The 23,459-nt window shown below is 42.2% G+C and overlaps 1 protein-coding gene across 9 annotated transcripts in view; it reads right to left on the bottom strand.

Moving 5' to 3' along the window:
* CCSER2 (coiled-coil serine rich protein 2) overlaps window positions 1-23,459 on the bottom strand; it is a 57,949-nt gene that overhangs the window by 10,676 nt on the left and 23,814 nt on the right. For 5 of the 9 annotated variants that reach the window (XM_083614638.1, XM_083614632.1, XM_083614633.1 and 2 more), the window contains 5 exons: window positions 22,845-23,004; window positions 22,136-22,325; window positions 18,390-18,473; window positions 17,110-17,196; window positions 15,865-15,963 (listed from right to left, as the gene is read on the bottom strand). In XM_083614638.1, the coding sequence (XP_083470764.1) occupies window positions 15,865-15,963; window positions 17,110-17,196; window positions 18,390-18,473; window positions 22,136-22,325; window positions 22,845-23,004 (620 nt within the window). Of the gene's footprint in view, window positions 1-735; window positions 795-1,141; window positions 1,182-4,362; window positions 4,448-6,246; window positions 6,973-12,480; window positions 15,964-17,109; window positions 17,197-18,389; window positions 18,474-22,135; window positions 22,326-22,844; window positions 23,005-23,459 lie in introns of those variants that run through there. The other 4 variants (XM_083614637.1, XM_083614635.1, XM_083614636.1 and 1 more) reach the window with 4 other exon arrangements.

Here is a 23,459-nt window from a genome sequence, read left to right as displayed (position 1 = left end):
GGCTATACATGTATAGTCTGAAGTATATTGAAACTGCATGGCTGAGATGAAATTGGAGAGGGACTTTCACAAACACTTTCACCCACTACAAAAAGCAGCCTGCTTTGTAGCACTCATGTAAAAAAATTGCTGCAGGGGAAGGGGTCAAACACGTCAATTTGTTTTATGGAGCAAATGTCAGAGAAACAGAAGACGTATCTCCATTGCCAGGTTCCCGTCTAAAGCTCTACTTTCACCCTTAAGTTGTTCACCAGCAAACACTTGGTACAGACCTAACTGAAATGTATATGATAGCTACTTGTTTAAACTGTTTTGTGGAGCTTTCCATTAATGTGAAACTAATGTTGCTTGACAGGAGTAGTTGTGAGTCAGGTCCCAATTTAAATTTCATTTCTACCATGAACTCATTGGGAAGCATTAAGTAATCACTCTTCCAACCATATCCCCATCTCACTTTGTAATATGGATGTAATAACAGCCTCTTACAAGGATGTTATAAGGATTAATGAAAACTCATATGCAATGCTGTGTGCACTAAGAAAAGCACTATATGTTCATTGTGCTGTAGAATACTTCCAATGCTGTCTAACCAAGGAAGAAGATTATGACAAAGTATTCAACACCAATTGTGCCTTTGGATATTGTCAACATGTATTTTTACAATAAAGATAGGTTCTAGAAATTATCCATTTCCAGATTTCTCTAGATGTTCTAGTATAAAGGATCCACACATACCCTGCCACAATATAGCAGCATCCTGTGAAGGCTGGTTCTACATGAGTTGTCGCAGGGTGCTCAATAGCAGAAAATCAATGAAGAGAATTGCCACATAAGACACACACAGTAAACTGGAAATTACTTCAAATGTTTTGCAATTTTGCATACAACTTAATGCCACTCAGTAAGGTGTAGAAAAATACAGGCATGAAAATGTGATTCTCTTGCTTATAACACAGGTGAGATGAAACATTTACTTTGATTTCATTAAGAACTACCAAACAGCCTTTTCCTATTAATGTTATGAGGTATGGAGAAAACAAGACAACTCTGCATGCACAACTTTGACATGCATGCACCATGCAGGCAGCATACACAATAGTGAAGAAGTGGAAGGAGGAAGAAATCTGAAGTTGTACTGTACCACGCTTTATCATAGAAGTAATGGACTAATTCCTCAACTCCTTGCCAATAGCAAAATGGAAAGCAGAGACAAGAAAAAGACAAGGACAGTGGTGTCAGAGGACCAAGACACAACAATGAGCAATTCCATGACCAAAGAGTACCCTCTCTTTCATTACATGGTTGTGTATATGAACCTATCGAGGAAAGCTTTTATTCCAATGTACTAACGCAGGTCTTTTACATAAAGCATGTATATCCCTGAATCTTAAGAACAAATCTATGCCAACTTTTCAAAGGACAAAACTGACTTGGCACCTAATTTCTACTCACCTTTATCAGGAACTCAGCATTGACTCTAATTATGATAATTTGAAGGATTACACAGAAATTCTAATAGCCTCTGGACTTCCTGCTCATCACATTGTTTTGAAGGCTATGTCTATATCAGATGTAGGAAACCTGTGCACCTCCAGATGTTGTTATATTCCAGCTCCCATCATCCTCACCATCGGTCATGTTGGCTGGGGCTGATAGGGGCTGCCATCCAACAACATCCAGAGGGCCACACATTGCCTGCCCCTGGTCTGCAGTCTATCATGAATGCTCAAAAAGTATGTGATACACTATAAGCTCATATTCCTTTTGGCTTTCCCTCACCCAAAAATGAGTCAGGGTATTTCCACAGCTCACAATCTCCTAAATCCACAACTACTCTGCCCAACCCCTAGCTGGTTTTGCACAAGTTTCTATCCTGAAATTATGCCAAATTTGTTCCACTTACTTCCACCATCCTGACTCAATATAGGTATGACTGGTCCTTTGATCATCAAACTAATCAGCACTTCTGTGACTGTTCACATACCAAAGACTTTACAGAGAAGCTGCCAGGCAACTGGGTATGAGGGATTGAAGTTTACCAGTCTAAATGGGGGATGGGGGAGCCTCCAGTCCCTTCATGTGTTGTTGGATTCCAATCCCATCAGCCATGGATGTTTGGAGTTGGAGTCCAACAACATGTGGAAGGTCACAGGTTTACCACACCTAGTCTAGACACATAAGCAGCTTCCTATGCTGCTGTTCCACACTTCTGCTGCTTCCGCACCACAGACAAATCAAGCCAGAATTAGGCTTGTCATTTCATCTGAACCCAGGTTTGGACCTGTTTCCCTCAAGCAAATGTCAAGCAGTGAGCAAAGAACAAGCCTTGGTTACTACTTGTAATTTGTTGGAAGGAAACAAACTATGAGCCCAGATTTGGACAACACAAAAAGCAAACAGGTTTGTTTTAAATTAGGAATTGGAAAACATTTTCAGCCTGAAAACTATACTGCCATCTGGACAACCTTCTGGGAGTGGGGACCACATGCTAGTGCTGGGAAGGCAAAAGTGGGTAGCCCCTTTCTACAGTACATTAGTTTCTGCACATGCTCACACACCTCTCTTTGTCCATCCAGATAAAAAAAGGGTCATTATCAGCGTCCAAGGACACATTCCAGCCAAGCAAAAACTCTAAAGGAGAATGTGAAGGAAGGCCAGTTAGGGGTGTAGTTCGGGGAAACAGTGTTGTTGGGGAGGGGGCTTTACTCGGAGAGAGTTCCAAGGTCTGGGAAGAGGCCAGTAGGGCTGCATTTGGCCCCTGGGCCGTAGGTGCTCCATCCTGTTTCAAACTGTGGCTTAATGTGATGTGTGAACTAGGCCAGTAAGTGCATTCCACTGAACTCTTTCATATTACTTATTTCACTGATTTTCTAGCCCTAAGCAACTTTCACTTCACAGCTTATAGCATTGACAATTAATGAACCACCAAATATGGAAGACATGCTAAGATCATAAGGAGCATCCTGTTGGACCACAACAGAGGTCTATCTAACCCAAACTCTATGAGAAGATGGGCCTAGGCAAATTCAGCTAAGCAGCCAAAGTAGTTCCTCGTCCAAGTGTAGCCCAGTATAATGGAAACTAGGCATTCATTTGGGAATGAGACCCCCCTGAATATCAGGGGTCATGGATTTGAACCACATGTTGGGAATGTAGCACATCCGTGTGTTGCTATTTAGAACAGGGGCATGTCCACAGCAGGAACTGCATATAGCAAAGTCCAAATCCCAGGGAAAGGGTCAAATAATGCCAGTTCTCAGTTCCAATTCTGCGCACAATATAAAATAGGAGCAGGTTTTTGCTCTGTTCAAAAGAGAGCATATATATATATATACACACGCTTACCAGTTAGTATTCAGTCTTTGTTTAGTTCCCAAATAGCATTCTCACAACATACATAGCCCTTTAGTTATCATCCTTTTATATTCTTAAGAACATTGCCAAAGATCTTAATTTCTGCCCATACTTAATTTATTTAGCAGCATCTAACTGAAGCTGAGAATGCAAATTCTCAAACTACTAAAAAAAGTATGTCACCACTCAACTTTTAATAAAATTGATTGGAATACATCCTTACTTTGCAAATCAGCTTTCTAGGGTATGGATAATTTAAAATGCAAAAAAATCTACCATAAGGAAATGAAAATGTTTACACAAACAAGGTAGCCACTTTATATTTCCCCTGAAATAATTTAAGCTAGTGCTTCACAATATATCAGTTTTACTAGTTTCCTACTCTATTTTAGTACAGTACAAATCAACAAATTTGTCTTTTCTATTGTGCATAAAGAACAATATCCCATTTTAGACCAAGCTGTTGCTAGTTAATGAGTAATATTAATAAATCATGCATTACTAGAAAAGCCACTTCTTCCTTAATTTGTTACTCTGGCACATTGCTGATTGAGAGATCTCTTAGAAAAGCTTCACAGCTGAAAGAAAAGTTTAATTTTCCAAATATAGCAATGTGTCACATACTGTTATCAAAGTATGACTTGTATGAACACATCTCCACAAATATCAAACAAATATATTTGGATGAGCATACATGCTGATAACATGAACAAACGGGACAAACACGCACTTTAAAAGCCATGAAAGGGTGGAGAACAAGCAAACTTTCAGGATAGATGAAATAAAGGTTTCAGGTAGCTTTTAAGATCTATTATTAAACCATTTGATAAAGCTGTTAAGTTGCAGTTATATCGTTAAGTGAAAGAGGTGCTGAGGTTAGACCACAGACTCGCATGTGTCTGATGTTTTTGCTTGAAAGAACAGAATGCTACACAATGAACAGTGCGTGCAAAGGGAAAACTGCTACTGGAGCACAGTGAGGGATATGAGTGAGAAGTACAGACTCACTCTGTCTGCGTTGCGGTGGAACAGTCCGAGGGATGCCCTGGAATGAGCCCTGCCAGGGAGAGAAGGAAGGAGCAGAATACCCACCCTGTGCAGAGAAAGATGGGGGAGAAAGAATAATAAAAAAGAGAACGGAGAGGGGGCAAACAGCACCAAAAGCCACATTGTTCCTCTTACTAAGAACAAGTACTTTTAAATCTGAAATAATTCAAAAGATCAGCAAAGTTTGTAAAAGCTCGATTCTGGAAAATATTTGAAGGAAAAATTGGCTTTAGGTATTCGAAATGTATTTATTAAATGCAACACCAAGTCAATCAAGACAAGAATAGCCTTTTTATATACATTTTAAAATTGTTTCAGAGTACCTGGTGGAAGTAAGTGGTTTGTTTATCAAATTCTAATTTATTATAAAGATCAGTGAAGACGTCCAAAGAACAGGGAAGGCTTTAAAAGTGTATGCCTTTCAAACCTGAAAAGATTATAGCAAGGAACTTGGGGTAGATTCTCTACTGCCTGCATACCTCAAGATCTTTGAAAGATGTTTTAATGGGACCCACACTTTACACCTGGGATGAGATTTTAAGCCTGACGTACACAAATAATTACAACTCACAAAATCCAATCAGCATAAACACAAGACAATACACTAATTAAAATGGCTTACTGAAATTGTAAAATTCTTAGAAGTCCTGGGTAAATAGAAATAGCTAGACTGGCACCCAAAGGGCAGAATAGGTCCTAGGTGCACTCCCTCTCTCAGTCATCACATTTGTCCAACATCAGAACACCTGAAGAGGAGTGTTGGTAGATAGCTGAATTTGTGGGCAGGGTGATGTTGAGAAAGGACTTTAGCGTCAACATGAGCAACTCAAACTGGGTTTGAAAAATCAAATGGTGGTCAGTGAAGCTCTTTTGATACTGAAGGGAGATGTTTCTAATGAGATGCCCTGGTTAACAGTCTCATGGTGCAGTGTCTATCTGTAGTTTCCAAACCATCTTTTAAGGATAGCCCCATATATAATACATTCAGACTAACAAAAATGTTATCTGATCATGGATAATTGCAATCGAGTGCATGCCTGCGTTTTAGGTTTGTTTCAGACTGTAAAAAGACGTAGCTCCAAAAAAGCTTATATAGTTTAAGAAGCAGTTAAAAATTATCCATGGCAATTGCCTTTCATTCCAGCCACTGCATAGAACTGTTGCCACGCGAGGGCCAGTTCATGCATCCCCTAAGCAGTAATCAACATGTGAATATCAATCTCCATTTTAATGTAGAAAAAGGGGTGCCTGGTTTGTTTGTCTCCATGCTAATAAATAGAGAAATGCCCTTTTGAGGATAGTGAAACCACGTCCTCTCAATTTGTTCTGCAGCAGGTGCACACATGCATGAAACCTGAGTAACTCGGTCTTTTAAAAATGCATTTGGCAGCCACAATAGGACTTGCTCTCAAATAATGTGCACAGGACTGCTACTTTAGAAAGAGTGGACAGATTTTGCTAAGTTGAAACATAGGGAATTGTAGTCATATTGTGGTGGGGGTTACACACACACTACATTTAAATCTGACTTACATAGTTAGCTAGATAGAGGGGAAATTTCAGATGAGACTAAATTCTTAAAACAGCTCTATAACCTGCATGTGTGGATTCTATATATTATGCTGAGCTCCAGAAAACAAAAGCTTGCAATACAAGCAGAACATTCAGCAACTTTGCTTGATGTTACAAGAAATATTGGTGATACTTTTGATAACATACAATGAACGGTACAATGGTATGAAGAATAGACAATATAGTATTGCAAAACAGTTATGTAAATATCCATTGCTTTGGTTGCCTATGTGAAGAATCAACTCTGAGCAACCTTTAAATAAGATTTCTTCCTTTTCTACAAGGCTGCAATAAATCTATAGTGGTTTGGTTGCACATCAGTAAACCACAGTTAAACATATGAAATAATAAAAGTTGGTTTTTTTCCACTGGTGGACTGCAAAGTTGCTACGATCACTTCTTCCTTTGGCTGAACCCCTAGCACATAACTTGCACTCTTCTAAATCAGCTATTAACAATGAAGGTTTTTCTTTAATAAATTACAGCAAAGAAGTACACAAATGGTGGCATTATAAAGCTGCTAGCATGCCTGCCCTCCCATCTCTCTCTCTCTCTCTCGTGTAATATTTATGTGAGTGATGAATTAACAGCTGTAATTCCTAAGGTAATGCTGTAACCTTATTGCAGAGGGGGTGTAAAAGGGAAGTTTAAAAATGGGCTTAAATGTTTCCCTCTGTCGTAAGCTGTGGAGCTGGCCTACCTATTTGTGGAAACAAAGCTGCTGCATTCTTTTTTCTCCCCCCTTGACAACTAATGGGGGAGGAGAACTGAAAATTAACCATGGGCAGAGCCAGGAGTAGCACAACTCAGGGATAGGTTGCAGATTTTGATACATCACCATCGTGCCTGCCCTGAAAACTGCAGCAACAGAAGCTCTGTAGCCGATTTGGTAAAACACAAGCCCTTCCTTTTGAAGCAAGTGTCCAGTCTACCCCTATTAAAATGAAAGGGAAAGTGACACTACCACACATTTTGGGCTAATTAGGGTCCATTTCATCCCTAGTGTGATGGGATGGTGAGCTGCTTGTGCGTAAAATCCTGATCCCTCAGAGTTTGGCTAAGTTCCCAAACCTCTGTCTGTGATGGAGCTCCTTAAGCATGGCTCCATCAATCGCTCGTAGAATCGGACAGTGGGCGTTTACGGAACTTCTTCCAGCATAAAAGCTCCTTAACGGAAACGCGTCTTCTGGACTCTCGGCTCCCTACTGGACTCTCTACTGGACTCTCTACTGGACTCTCGGCTCCCTACGGGAGGTCCTGAAACCTCCCCACTGTTCTCGCTTGAAGTGTCTCTGAGCCCTCCTTCCGACTCACTTTCCCTTGGAACTCCACTTCTCCCCCTGCTGGTCCCCTCCTCCGCTGAGTGGTCTCTCTCACCCTCCATGAGCCCTTTCACCTCCTTCGTCTCAGATGACAGTTCCCTGACATCCACCTCCCCTCCAGGGCCCCCTTCACCCCCTTCCCTCCCCTCCTCTGCGGGAGGCGAGGGAGCAAAACCCCTGAAGGAACCTCCCTCATCTTCCGAAGTTTCGAACACTTCCCTCCACCTTTTGCTGTTTCCGGTTTCCAAGTACTCCTCCTCCTCAGAGTCTGTACCTCCTTCCAACTCCGATTCCCTGAATCCCTCCAGTTCCTCCTCATCGTCGGTGGTGCCAAAGTACTCCCTCCGGAACCTCGCTACTGGCTGAGGTTTCCTGGGGAACCTTTGGTGGAACGTTTCGATCAAGATCTCGTCATGGACCTCCTCTGCCTTCACCCAGGTGTTTTCCGACTCCGGTTCCCCTTCCCACGCGACCAAATACTCCACCTGATTACCCTTCCACCTGGAGTCGATGATTTCCGCCACATAGTTGCGTCTTTCCCTTTCTTCTATGGCTGGCCCCCGTGTGGATACCCCTTCACCTTCCCCCCTGTATGGTGACAGTAATGACCTGTGGAATACCGGGTGCAGTTTCATGTGGTTCGGTAACCGGAGTCTGAAAGCCACTGGGCTGACCTGTTGGATGACCTCAAATGGTCCCAATCTTTTGTGTCTCAATTTCTTGCAACCCCCCTTGAACGGCAATCCTTGGGTTGATAGCCAGACCCGACTCCCCACCCTAATTGTTTCGCCTTCCCTTCTGCTCTTGTCTGCCTGCCTCTTATATTCTTCTTTGGCCCTTTCTAAGTTGTGTTGGAGTTGACGATGGATCGCTTCCATTTCTTCTACAAAAAGTTCCGCGGCCGGAACACTCCATCTCTCTCCTCCTTCCCCTGGAAACGCCCTGGGGTGGCACCCATAATTAGCCAAAAAGGGGCTCATCCCGGTGGACACATTCTCCGCATTATTGTAAGCAAATTCCGCTAGTGCCAACTTTTCGACCCAATCGTTTTCTCTGTCATTGACATAACACCTCAGGTATTGTTGAAGGATACCGTTTGCCCTCTCCGCCTGCCCATTGGTCTCAGGGTGCCTGGCAGTCGAAAAGTTGACCTCTACGTGCAACAAGCTCATAAGCTTCCTCCAGAATCTGGACGTGAACTGTTTCCCTGTCGGAAACCACCCTCAAGGGGGCGCCATGCAGCCTAAAAATATGTTCTACAAACAATTTCGCTGTCTCTTCCGCCGTGACTGCATGTGAGCAAGCTACAAAGTGACCCATCTTAGTTAACAGGTCTACTACGACTAGTATGGCGGTTTTCCCCTGGGATTTGGGCAGATCAGTCATAAAATCTATCGACACCGCCTCCCACGGTCGTTCTGGTGTGGGTAACGGTTCTAATAACCCCGCTGGTGCCCGCCTTTCTCCTTTGGCTCTCTGGCATTGGTCACACCTTCTCACATACTCCCGTACATCCTCCCTCACCTTGGGCCACCAAAACTCCCTGGTCACCAACCACATGGTATTGTGTTGCCCAAAATGCCCCGCTGTGGGATTGTCGTGCAGCTGTTTGAGTACTCTCCCCCTCAATTCCCCTTCGGGTATATATAGCGCCCCTTTGTAATACAATGCCCCGTTTCTTTCTTCAAAACCTCCGGGGTCTTCTCCCTCTCTCCTTAAACCTCTGAGCTTATCCTGGGCGTACTCATCATTTACCGTTCCCTCTACCAGTTCTCTTTGCCCCACCCAGGCCGCACCACACACCCAGTGGTCCTCTGGGATAATATGTCTCTCTTCTGGCGCTCCCTCCCCCTCCAAATATTCTGGTTTGCGAGAGAGAGCGTCCGCTCTGATGTTTTCTGGACCTGGCACATAGCAGATTTCAAAATGGAATTTGGAGAACTCCTGGGCCCATCTCACTTGTCGTTGGTTGAGCACTCGTGCCGTTCTCCAATACTCCAAATTCTTGTGGTCCGTACACACTTGCACCTTATGCTGTGCGCCAATTAGTAAGTGTCTCCATCTCCGGAACGCTTCGTGAATGGCGAGTAGTTCTCGGTCATATACCGTGTAGTTCCTCTCAGATTTGTTCAGCTTACGCGAAAAGAAGGCACACGGTCTCCATTCCGACTTATTGCTCCCTGGCTGAAGCAGCACCGCCCCCACCGCCCGGTCTGAGGCATCAGTTTCCACTCTCATGGGTTTTTGTAAATCCACATGCAGGAGCTGTTCTTCCGAAGCGAATGCCTTTTTCAATTCCTCAAAAGCGTGCTCCGCCTCCGCCGTCCAAACGAATTTCTTCTTGCTGCTTAGACAGTCCGTGATGGGAGCTGTTAAGTGGGCAAAGTTCTTGATGAATTTACGGTAAAAGTTCCCAAACCCTAAGAACCTTTGCACATCTTTTTTCGTTTTCGGTGTCTTCCATTCCAGCACCGCCTGGACCTTGCCTGGATCCATGGCTAATCCCTTGTCTGATAAGCGGTACCCCAGGAATTCCACCTCCTTGGTGTGGAACTGACACTTCTCCAATTTCACCCACAACTGGTTTGCTTGCAGCTGGCTCAGCACTTCCCTGACATCCTTTACATGCTGCTCCTCATTCTCTGAATATATCAGCACGTCATCGAGGAAGGCCACGCAATTCTTGTAGAGCAAAGGTCCCAGTACATGGTTCATGAGCGATTGAAAACAGGCGGAGCCTGCTTGTAATCCAAAGGGCATAACGAGATATTCGAAAGCCCCTAGGGGGGTGAACATCGTTGTCTTCCATTCATCCCCCTTCTTTATTCGTATCAGGTTGTAAGCTCCTCTCAGGTCCAGTTTCGTGAATATCTTTCCGTTCCTCACCCTGGTCAAAATGTCATCAATCCTGGGCATGGGGAAAGTCACTGGTTCTGACACGGCATTTAACCGCCGGTAGTCCACGACCAATCTCGGTTTATCCGTGTTTTTTTTGTCCACAAAAAACACTGGGCTGCCCCCCACCGCTCTGGACTCTCTGATGAAACCTCTCTTCAGATTTTTGTCAATAAACTCCCTCAACTCCTGCATTTCCCTGTCTGACATGGCGTACAGCTTGCCCACGGGGAGCTGGGCCCCAGGGACCAGGTTAATTTGGCAGTCAAAGTCTCTATGCGGTGGTAGTTTATCTGCTTCCCTTTCGCTGAAGACCTTGCTCAGGTCAGCGTATTGTTTGGGCACCTTCCCTTTGTCCGCCACTTCCGTCCCTGCTAGGGAGGCTTTTGCCCCTTCTGGCACCTTCCCCTCTTTGCAGTGTTCCAGGCAATGTGCTGACCCAAAGGAGACCACTCTCTGATGCCAGCCCACCAGCGGGTCATGCAACGCTAGCCAGCTCATTCCCAAAATGACTGGCGCCCCTCCCAGGGTGGCTACATTGAACGCTATCCTTTCGGTGTGCCTTGCCACCCTCATAACCATTGGGACGGTCTGTAGGCTAACTTCTCCCCCCAACAGCTCCCTCCCATCGATCGTGGTGACCTGCAGGGGGTTGCTTAAAGGGAGTGTCTGTATCTGGTGTTCAGCTGCAAACTCCTTGCTCATAAAATTACAGGAGCTGCCTGAGTCCAACAGCGCCTTGGTCTTCAGTGGGTATCCGTTTGCCAGCTCTAGCCACACCTCTATTACTAGGGCTGGTCTTGGAGGTTCCGGAGTGGGCACTTTTACTGCTCCTTGGCCTGTCTGCAGTGCCCTGACAGTGGCAGACAGGCGTTGGCTTTTACTGGCTCCTGGACTTCCTCCTCCTTCCCCCCAACAGCTCCCGCCATCCCTTGCCATTCCTTTCTTTGCGGGCAGACTCTGGCAAAGTGACCTGGCTGCTGGCAGAGATAACATTTCTTGGCGCTCTTTCCCTCCTTCTTCCTCCCTTCACTGGGATTTGAAACTGCGCGCGCGCGCGCTGTTCCAACCTCCATCGGCTCTCCGGGCGGGAAACTTGGTTCTGGAATCTCTGGAATGCGGAAATCCCTCCAACGCTCTCCTTTCCCCTCCCGCTTCTCCAAGGCTCTTGCCTCCTGGCGCGCTCCAATGGTCAGCGCTGATTTGGTCAGCTGGTCCATAGACTCCGCCCTGGGCACCCGGGAAAGTTCGTCTTTCACCGCCGAAGAAAGCCCCTCTTCAAAGAGCATTTGAATGGGTTCCGCCGATAGGTCCCACCCCAATTTATGTATCAACATTGTAAACTCAGTCCAGTACTCACGAACCGATCGGCTCCCCTGTTTGCAAGCCATCAATTGTCTGCGCACCAGTCCCTGTTCAATCTCGCTGGAAAACATCAAATCCATGGCGCGAAAAAACTTCCTCGCGTCCTTCAGCATGTCACTATTCCCTGCCATCAGGGGCCTGACCCAGTCTCTCGCCCCTCCTTCGAGATGGCCAATCACAAACGCCACTCGCGATGCCTCATCGGGAAAGTCGTTAAACTGCAGTTCGAGAGCATACTGCATCTCTGTCCTAAAGGCTTGGTAGTTCCTGGGGTCCCCCCCAAACTTCTGCACCATTCCTGGCATCTTTCTTGCTAGTGTAGCGCCTTTTGCCTTTTCTGCATCCTGCGCCCTCCTTTCTTCTAGCCTCGCCGTTTGCATTGCTAGCTGGAGTTCCAACACTCTGTACCTTTCTTCCAGACTTGGACTTTCTCCAGCTCCTGCTGCTCCTCCGGCTCCGGCTGGGTTGCTCATGATGCCTCTCTGCACAAGCTGCTTTCAGGGACTGTCCGATTGCAGTGATGGGATGGTGAGCTGCTTGTGCGTAAAATCCTGATCCCTCAGAGTTTGGCTAAGTTCCCAAACCTCTGTCTGTGATGGAGCTCCTTAAGCATGGCTCCATCAATCGCTCGTAGAATCGGACAGTGGGCGTTTACGGAACTTCTTCCAGCATAAAAGCTCCTTAACGGAAACTCGTCTTCTGGACTCTCGGCGTGACAGTTTCCGCCGAGGAGTGGGTGTCCCTACGGGAGGTCCTGAAACCTCCCCACTGTTCTCGCTTGAAGTGTCTCTGAGCCCTCCTTCCGACTCACTTTCCCTTGGAACTCCACTTCTCCGCCTGCTGGTCCCCTCCTCCGCTGAGTGGTCTCTCTCACCCTCCATGAGCCCTTTCACCTCCTTCGTCTCAGATGACAGTTCCCTGACACCTAGCAACTTCTCAAAATTGGGTAGGAAAAATAACTTCACATTTTGCCTATCATCATAAATTAACGCCCCCCCACACTGTGTGTGTGTGTGTGTGTGTGTGTGTGTGTGGAGGAGGTTATACACCACTTCAAGAATGGTTCTCCTGTATTTAAAACAAATTATTACAGCACACTGCAGAATTCCATCAGACCACAAAAATCGATTTTACCGCAGGAGGTTAATTCTGTTCCAAGCTGATTTTTATCTTGAAAGAAACGTTACTTAGTGCAAACTTACAACACTGAAATTTTATATTGGGGGGGGGGGAGTAACTTCTGGATTCAGCTAGTGTTAAAATCTAAGCAAGGATTCAAATTCCTGGAATAGTCAGGTAGGCTTTCTGGGGATAGCTCTAAGTATGGGTCATTAAGGTAGCAAAGGAAGTGGCTCTGTGTAGCAGATGTGTGTAGTTAGTAAGATAAAGACTTGTGAGCTGAGTTTTGTGTGTGTAAGTTAGAAGCTGGAGGAAGAAGTATGCCTGATTTCTGCTCGTACCCAAGGCTGTGGCTATGGGTGAAGGAAGACTCTTCTGGGATGTTAATGCAGTGAACCCCTCCATCATAGGCTCAGGTTGTAAATAAACCATATATCATAAAGACACCACAGTCTCTACTGTTCCTCATTCTGAAGGAAACACAGACTTGGGTTCCTGGAAACCCTGGAATCTCACACTGCTCTGGGATTGAGGTGGCATGCAACAATATCTTGTTCTGGGTGGATGGGGGGAATATTAGGAGAAGCATTCAACCCCTTTCATTATTTACTATGGGCCCAGTATTTCAGCTAGTCATTTTTTGTTATTGTTTCTGTTCTGCTATAGGAAAATGACAGTGGTTTCTAATAATACTTCTTGTTTTTGTTTTTATTATGCATTTTGTGTTTTGATGCTGTGAACCACCCTGAGATCTTTGGATGAAGGGCGTTAGACGAATTTAAAAAATAAATAAACAAAAAAAATTATTCAATATGGGGGTCTCAACAGGTCAACTGAAACATGCCTATATCTATCTGTATACTGAATTAGTTTCAAATGAAAATAGTAAGAATAAAAATATAGAATATTATAGAATTTGTTGATGAATCAGTGAGGTTCATTTAAATTGTCCTTCAAAAATTATTCAAAGTAGATTAGAGTCAGAATGTCAAGAAGAGTCAAATCAGGAATTCTGAGTTTATAGTTTTGCTTTAATCTAATCAAGTATGAATTCCAGTACATATTGCACTGTGCTAGTTTTATTTACCTACAACAGGGGTCAGCAAAGTTTACCTCGCCTGGGCCGGTTCACTCCAGCAGGGATCCCTCCAGGGGCCGGATCATGAACACACTCGCGATTTCAGGCATCTGCATCGACATGATTTCTGGCGCCACGGAAGCAAGTCCCCGCACCGCGCTGGTTTAGCGCAGCACGTGGGGACTCGCTGAGTGGGCGGCTCGGGGGCTGGTTAAACGACCCCTGTGGGCCGCTTGTGGCCCTTGGGCCTTAGGTTGCCAACCCCTGGCCTACAAATATACAAAACACGTCCAATCACTATGATCTGAGTATGGTTTCCAAATCATGTACTGAAAAATGTGAAAGATGTTTTTTCAGCACAAAACCCTAAAACTCACTTCTAGTCCACAACAAAGTGTCCACTAACAACTCTTAGAAATAGTATAGGAGAGGCTTCTGGGGCAGTTTCATAGAATAATTTACAACTAAAGACCATATAGTACTTCTCAAATCATGCCCTGGTTTGCGTAGCATGTTAAACTACTATTTTCCCTACTACTGCCATTGCCACGAAACAAGTCAGAGTTTGGATTGTGATGACACCTGAACCCAGGCTTTTCATTTGTTTCACTGCCTACAAACTGTAAACAATAAGCAAAGAACAACCTTGGGATACTGCTTCTCTGTTTAGAGAGAAACAAGCCAAGGTTCAGGCATCACAATCCAGATGCTGGCTTGTTTCCTGGCAACATACCCACACTTAGCAACAGGAACTTTTCAGTAGTGTTCACTAGTACACTGCATGTTCACATTAAAATATGGGCTTGTTTTTAACCATAGTTTAATGTGCCATGAGAACTACAGCAGTATAATGCCGTTTCAGGGCAATTCTTTTAGTGCTATTTTGCCTCTAGTTTACTAATAGTTGAGCAGGACAGAACTACAGGCCTAATTATGCCACAGCCGGGTCCACTGTTCCATTTGCTCGTGTCTAGCCATATTATGAAGTCCACACAGGTGCCTGTACCATTTGTGGCACACATTCTGCATACTAGCAACCCATAAACTACATACTGCACTGCTAGGAAACTCCATTAAAAATCAGTGATGTGTAGAGCATGTGACATCACAGAGCACTTCATTGCCATTTCAACAGTCAAAATATATTGCTACAGTTTGCATATAAATTTTTTCTTTACCCTAGAAAAGATGCTCAACCATCAATGTTGAGTAAGATGCATAGAATTAGGAAATCCTCTCTTTCCTCCTCAGAAATATGAAAACACTAACCTCAAATTAGCTAAAAGGGGTAAGGACAAGTGAACCCCAATTTTTCTCATTCAAATCTAGAACTAGTGCAATTTCTGCTGGTGTCCAGCGTTATTCTGAAATCCAAAAGGATCACAATTTTCTTACGAGAGCTATTTCATATTTTTGGTAAATGTGTGCTCCACTGCTGATGTACATTATGAACGCTAATGGAGAAAATTTTCTACTACAATACATCAAACTTGTAAAGAATTATATTGTCATCTACACCAATACTTCAGATTCCAAAATTGGGAACAGAAATAAACCCAGGACTAAAATTTGACAGTTATTAAAAATACAAAGAGGTAACCTTGCCAGGAAAATATGTATTGGTAATAGATTCTCATGAGATTTGAAAATAGTGGGTTATAGCCAACTAAGTTATACTCACAGCAGACCCACTGAAACTAATTGACCTAAGTCACTAATGTCCATTCATTTCAATGGAACAATCCTGAGTAGGACAAATAAAGTTTAATATGAATTACATTAGCACTATATTGCATTTTGATGGCATTCCTTAGGAATCAGGAAGGACTGGAATCTGAAATCCTGCTTATCTGAAATCCTAAATTGCATTTTTAAGACTCAAATGAGAGTCAACACACACACAAAAATACACAAAGAACTGTATGTCTCCGTCACCCGATAAATAACTATGTATATACAATGTAGCAGATTGCAAAACATCTTTAAAATTATATACAACTAAAAAGAAAAAATTGAAAGAACCTGGGTAACATGGCAAGATGATGAAACCTAATGGATCTAAACCAGGAGCTATCTTACATAAACAACTGTAACTTTTGATCAACTACTCACAGCACTTTTCCTCCAGGAGGTCTGTGTGTATTTGTCAGCATATGTGCACGCAGGCTGTTCAGATATCTTGCTGTCTCTGTCGCAGACACACCTAACAGACTTTATGCATACACAAATAACAAACGATTTAATGATTATTTATTACGCTTTTTAGTTACTTTACACAACATCTCAAAATGTCTTACAGATAGTATAATACACAATATAACATTTAGCAAATGAATTAAACAAAATATGAGGTAGTAAGGCCATAAAACAATCCCTCCATACTCCCATGGGTTTTACCACCGCAAAACAGGCGCCACCAACTGCTGCTAAGAAAGAAGAAAAGGATGGATACAGAGGTCCAAAGGCTGATCCACATAATAGTGCAGAATATAAAGAGTTGTAACCCATCAAGTTATTCCATTAGTTCAAGGGCTTCCACCTGCAGAACAGGACTTCCTCTCCCCATGCACTCTCGCAAACCCCCCAGATCTCCTCCAGAAAGTTGGGAAGAAACCCATAAATGATGCGGGGGGGGGGGAGTAGTAGCAAGGACAGGAAATGAAAGTCCCATCCCATTGTGCAGGTGGAAGTCTTGCACTAAACAGAACAAGGTCATGGGTTACAACCCAGTGTCTCCCAGAAAGGAACCTAGACTCATATATATCCTGATACTTTTAAACACTTAAATTTATCACAGTTATCTGTAATTAACATGAAATATTTCCAAATCATTCACAGCAACTTCAATTGTTTGGAGAGTTTTTCATTTTTATATTTAAATATCTCCTTCCATAATAGTTCCCCTGAATGTGTTAATATTGTAATTTAGGCTTTACATTGTAAGAAACATCATCTGCTGCTCTTTAAAGTATAGTTAGATTACTCATGACAAATCTTATCACTTGATACAAATTGGTAAAAGCAGCTGCATTAAGAGTAAAATAAATTGACATTGTGATATGTTAAAATGAATAATGGTGCGGTTTGAACTCCTGTTATTTCAGAATCCTGTGCTCTAAAGTTAACATACACAGCACATGGCCATAATATGTAAGAACACTAAGGAATCATACTCCGGATCCAGGAATTCCTGTGACTGCTCCAATTTACATAAGCAGCTCCTATAAAAGGATTTCCCACTGACTTAAATATTGAAGTTAGTCCCACGCAAGTGAACAAGAAGTGCTGTCACATTGATTTATAGAAATTATGGTAGATATCACATTCTCTGCAGAGTATACTGTATAATATACTCACAAGCCGATGCTCTAGTTGTTTGATTGTTTCATCCTTTTTCTTTAAATCTTCTTTAAGCTGTGTGATCTCATTCAGCAAATCATCAGTCTGGCAAACAAAAAGTGGAGATCTTAATGTTTTCCATGAAGTAGATAAATATAATTCTTATCTGTCCAGGAGGTCGGGGAAGAGCGAAAGTAAAATCTTTGTCTAGGAGCAAATTGCTTTTTAAAGTTTAGGCTCTGCATTATTTTCATTACCAAATGTTGAGAACGAAAACAAAAAACAAAACAAAACTGCAAATATTGGCCACATTCTGGTATCATGGTTAACAGTGGCATAGAATGGGGGGCTGAGGGGGGCATCACCCCAGGCAGTTTTTTGGGGGGAGTGCATCACGGCGCTCTGCCGCATGGTGAGCTGTTGTGTCCTCAGATGCCCTCCAGCTGTAGGGTGCAGTGAGAAGGATTCAACAGCATATGACACCCTCCCTGTGAGCCCACTGCCACTCGCAAAACCAGCACTGGGCTTGCAGGGGCCAGGGTGATGCCTGTTGCTTTGCAACAGCTTGTGGTGCCCCATAAGTGTGCCCTGCTTTACAGCAGTGGGCAGGGGTCGCTCTGGCAACATACCCCACCCCACAGCATGTCCTGAACGTACCCTGGTGTATGCATGCCCTGGACACAGGCGGTGAATGCTCCACCACTGGTAGTTAAGCTATGGTTTGAAAGTTCTGGACAATTAAATGGACAACTAACTATAGCTTACTTGGGGGCAACAGACCACTGGGTGATATCAAACTACATCAAACCTACTGAAATAGATAGACTTAATCTGATTTCCCTGAATCTACTCCAACATTATGTCTGAAGTTAAGATCCTCCCTTAAGTTTGGTTTGTTTGCAATCCTGCCCAAGCCTCTTACCAAATACATGTGGCAGCAGCAGCTGGAAAACAAAACCTGCTCCCTAGGCCAAGTGTTTCTTAGTGGTGCTTTTCCTGAAACTGTCTTCTCTCCTCATTCTGCCTAGCAACATGGTTCTTTGCTTGCCCAGTTTTCCCACCACAATTCTTATCTCTCAAAACAGTCTGCAGAGTTTGCAGCTGCTTTGCAAAGAAAGAAAAAATTAAAGGAACTCCTCTCCTTGTCATACCTACTAAGGGTAAACAAGATAATTCAATAAATAAATAAATAAATAAATAAATAAATAAATAAATAGTGCTGACCTACACACTTGATGCTTTTTCATTAGCTCCTTCATTCAAAAGGGTCAACTCTGAAATAAGCACAGTTGGTTTACCTTATAAACTGGTTCAGGCTCCTGCAGTTCTGGGCTTGAAGGAAGTGAAAATGTGATGTTGTGGAGTGACACATTTTCATCATTCTGCAAGAAGAGAAAGGTTTCCATTTATTTGAGCACCTAAATCCTATAGTATTTGAATGATAAATACTACTAATTCCTGGATTATTCCTGACATTTTGAACTGACCTTGGGAGATCTGGTAGTTTCCAAACGGTTCCATCTTATCAGAGTTTTATTTCAAACACAGATTTCCAAAACTAGATAGTGAGATCTGCTAATAAATTGTATGCACTGATTTTACTTTTCATTTTAGTTTCTCAGCACTAAGAATCTATCAGGTTCCTGAAATTGTCAAACGATTTCTGGTAGCCATCTTCAAAGAAACTTTCCCCCCTAGCAGTATTCAACATGTTAAATACTAGCTTTATTATGAAACTGCTTAGAGAGAGAGAGAGAGAGAGAGAGAGAGAGAGAGAGATGAAAGAAAGTGTTTCTTAATGCCTAGACCACACAATGATTTATTCAAGAATTATAAGGGCTGGAACTTGATTTGTTACTTCTAGTTTGTTTGCTGAATAATTATAAAAAGGTCACATAGCTATGGGGTGTTATACCATTCCACTTCACCAAAACTTTTTTGGTTCAGGGATTTACAGGAATCTTGAATCCTAGAAGGCTACTGAACTACAGAAAAGTGAAGCTTGCCTTTAAACTATTTCCTATGTGTAACCAGGCACTTTGGTTATATTAGTGCAACAGATTCGGTAAGATTGAGATTGTAAATTTGTGTTTTGGCTGCACTACTAAAGGTTCCTCCATTCAATGGGTTCCTCCATTCAAAACATTTGAATGGGTTTCTCCATTCAAAACATTTCCACCACAAGTGATGTTCACTTCATGAAGTATTCTACTGTACACTATTTACAGTGCACCAATAGGTATAAAAAAACAATTAAAATGAATGTTTAAAAAAGGTGTTTGGGGATATCTGCACCTTCTACTCGGCTTGCTAGTTTTCTATATACAAGAAGACATTCAATCATGTGAGCATCCCCCACCTGCAGTTTGAAGTGGTATAGTCCAGAGGTAGGATTAGGGCCTAGTTCTCACTGGAGTGCAACAGCAAACTGAATATCACTATTTCCAGCCAGGATCCACACATAATAGGTTGTTACACTATATCCCTAGCTTGATAGGATACATACAGTGTAGCACCTTTGTGCATGCAAAAAAGACCAGGTTACATATGGTTACTTTTTTAAAAAAGCCCCCCTTGAAATATTCCGAGTATTTGAAAACAACCTTTTTTTCCAATTTTACTTTCCGTCTACATGGCATATATTGAATTCTTCTTATACTTCCCAGACTAGCTGAAAGATACATAATCACCATAGACTACTTAGTTGTTTTTAAGAACTAAGAATGTTGGGCTTCTTCTGTTCAAAGGGACCTCATCATTAGTGACATCATAACTGTAATAAGCAAACTTCCTCTACAAAGCCAGCACTGTACTGATATGTTAGAAAATGGAAGATTTCAATTAATCATACATTTTACCAATGTACCATAATTTGTACTAGCAGCACACATTACACTTGCGGGCACAATGATGTGATGTTTTATTTCACTTTCCCCAAGAAAAAGCAGTTTGAGGAGCAGGTACTGAAAACTGTTCCTTCACTACATAGTGCTCTTAGACACAGCTGTAATTGAGAGGGAAAGATGCGCAGGAGGAAGCCTTCAAAATGCTGTGCTTTATATTTTTGTTCTGGCAGGCTTTCCCAGCTGGGTAAATGGGTCTTTCCCATGAGTGTCCATTTGTTGGGGTTTCAGTATTGTTTTAAATGTATCTGTTGTTTTTGCGTTTTTAATTATCTTACATGTAAATGGCCTTGAGACAGTGGTTTACCAGGTGAGTAACAGATCAACTGTAATAATAATAAATAATAATAATAATATAGCAGACTGGCAGTTAAGAGCAGGGCTTTACATACACAAGCACCCTGGAAGCACAGTTCCTAAAGGAAGGAGCGTTTTGCCTTTCCATCCAGGCTGCTCTGTAGCTAACAGCAGTACTCTACTTGCCAGAGGACCTGACTAGAGGGAGGGCAGCTAGAGTGTCCATTACTGAGTAGGGTTTCTTGAAGCTGAAGTCCTTTCGTACTTAGAAAAGTCAGGTATGTTATTCACAGGTACAAAAATAGAAAGGCTGAGCCAAGATAGTTATGGGCAGGAAAAACGGATGACGTTTACGGTTATTGTTTTCGCAAAGTAACTTCAGAAGCAGGCCTCCCTCTCTCTAACGAGGCTTAGACTAGATATTTGCAAATCCAGTCCAGAACAATTAGGTTAACACTCAATTTAACTTACATATTTTCAGTTCTGTGACTAAAGCTTTGTATGATCCTATCAATAAAGCTATGTATGCAAGTCTCTCTAACAATCACACCTTTTTCTTTTTCAAATTATTATGCAGAAGAAAAACAATCCATGTGCATGTGAACTAACACCATAGAAATATGAGCACTACACTGGCCTTTGGCTTGGAGCCAATTTGATTCCCTCCCTCTCTTTCTTTTTTCTTTTCCTTCTCCTGCGATGAGGCTACATTTTAATATTTTAATGTCTCAATATTTTAATGTTGTATTTTAATTTTGTTTTTAAGTTGTAATCATTCAACTTGTTTTTATTATTGCTTGTAAGCCGCTCTGAGCCCGGCCTTGGCTGGGGAGGGTGGGGTATAAATAAAAATTATTATTATTATTATTGTTGAGAAGTGTTAGAACATTCACAACCATTATTTCATCTAAAGCAGGTGTAGAGAACCCTTGACCCTCCAGATGTTGAACTATAACTCCCATCAGCTCCAGAAAACATAGGCAATAGCCAGGGATGATGAGGGTCACAGTTCAGCAGCATCTGGAAGCCCAAAGGTTCCTCACACCTAATCTAACCCCCTGTACACAGGTTTATTTCCTCCCCATGACAGAACCACATCACACATTCGGCAAAACATGTACTTCTGCTCCCCCTTGCATGAAGGAGAACTTATGAAGTGACATAGGACATTCTAAAAGATTTTGCTTCACTTCCATGGATTTGAGTACAATTATATCACAAACAGTGTTCGAAACTCCTATTGTTCTAGGCTCATCGGCAACAGGGAATTTCATTAGCACAAGCAGTTTCTGAGCACTGGGCACAGTACTGCGCTTAAGATTTCAGGTTAAAACTGCAGAGTAGAAGAAAAGGAGGACCTTTTCTGCCTCCCCACTTCCAGCTACTCTCTGAAGACTGGAAATGAGACCCTCTTAAGAATATTAGGGGGGTGGGCAGGGGAAGGACTAGACCATGTGAAAAATGAACGTATTATTTTAGCTGCATTTTCAGCTATGTATTCTTGTTAAAAAAAGAGTGTGCCTAGACATTCCGTTGTTGCGCCCATAACCTAGGTTTAAAGTGCCATTTAGCTTCTAGCTTTCATATTTCAGTTTCTAACACTGATGACAAATGAAGCAATTTAATTCAAATGAAATACGATTGCTCGCTATTTTTTTTTTAAAAAAAAACAACAACATCAAGCCACCCTAGTGTTTTACTTGATAATAAAGACTAGAATCAAAGGAGGGTTAGGTCGGTTGGTATGGTGGCATGTATGTACACACACACTTATTAGCATCAAGTACCGTAACACAAACTAGTGACAAGTGTCCCTTCAATTCCCATGTTAAAAACTTGCTAACCTGATTAAATATTCTTTTCAATTTTAATAACTGAGTTTTCACAGATGTGCAGTCTTGAACCATATGCCGAAGGGTCATTTCATCCAGCATCACAGTGTTTGCCGGCAAACTTCTCAGAGGTGGGTACAAGCTTGGTGCTCCATATCCTTCAAGGTGACCGACAGGAGGAGAGTCAAAATAGTTGCAGCTCCTGAAAAGTGTTTTAGAAATGTTTTAATAGACAATCTTCTGATGTACTTCAGTAAGAGAAACATTCTGAAATCTTTAATACCAATCAAATATTACTACAGCTATCACTCCATCCTTAAATCAATCAATTATGCATAGGGCTCAAATAGTCTTGAAGAAAAAAGGATACCTTTGTTTTTCGACAGCATATGTACAGTATATGCAAGAAAAAGTAGCCTTTTCTACAATATAAACTGTAGACTACAAGCGCTAAGTACTTTCAGTCAGCTTTAACCAAATGATTTCTGTTATCTCCTTAAACACCCTTTGCCAAAGAAGTTGTACATATTTACACCCCCACCACATGTGAACATAATTCTGTTTCCTCGCATCCCCTCCAACATAACACCAAATAATCCTTGTTTATTTGATTTAATCTGACTGGTGTTAAAAACCATCTCCAAACTAATTTATAATAATTTTCTTTTATTATATATAGTTTTAACAACAACAAAAAAAGAGTGAAAAGTAAGGGCCTTACCTGTTCAGATCATTTCTACTATGGGAACAATGGTCAGTATGACCAAGATGATAATGGTCTTGGGCATTCCATCGTTGTGGTGTCCTCTTCCACAACCCCTCCTTCTGCTGTCGAATATTTCTTTCTGGCCGCTCATAACGATTCATATTTTCACAATCCACTACATAGATAATAGAAACTATTTCAATATTCATCTAAATGGAAATATGATCACCCAGAAATGCAAAGTGGCTGCCAGATATAACTCATTACTGATTTACAATGATGTACGGAAATAAGTACAGGAACTGATGTACAACAAATTTGTGTTATCAACTGCTACTGCTGCTCACTTGGTGCTTTTAATTATTTGTATAAAACTGTGATGAGACTTTAATTACTGTTGTTCATCAGTTCAACAGCAAAAGGCAGGATACATATGTTTTAAATAACTGCATCCACAAGGTCACATTACTACTTCAGTTAAGAAACTTATTGCTTCAATCACAAAGGACAAGAAGTAATCAAAACTTAAAACTGATGCTGACAGAATTCAGCAGTATTTTTTGTTGTAATGAGTAATTCCCTTGCCATCAGAATCCTAAGATTTAAGAGCAACCTTTAAAAGCAACAGAA

This window comes from Podarcis filfolensis (assembly GCF_964270895.1).
Source record: "Podarcis filfolensis genome assembly, chromosome: 5".
Taxonomy (NCBI): Eukaryota; Metazoa; Chordata; class Lepidosauria; order Squamata; family Lacertidae; genus Podarcis; species Podarcis filfolensis.
This window is presented reverse-complemented; position numbering and strand designations above follow the sequence as displayed.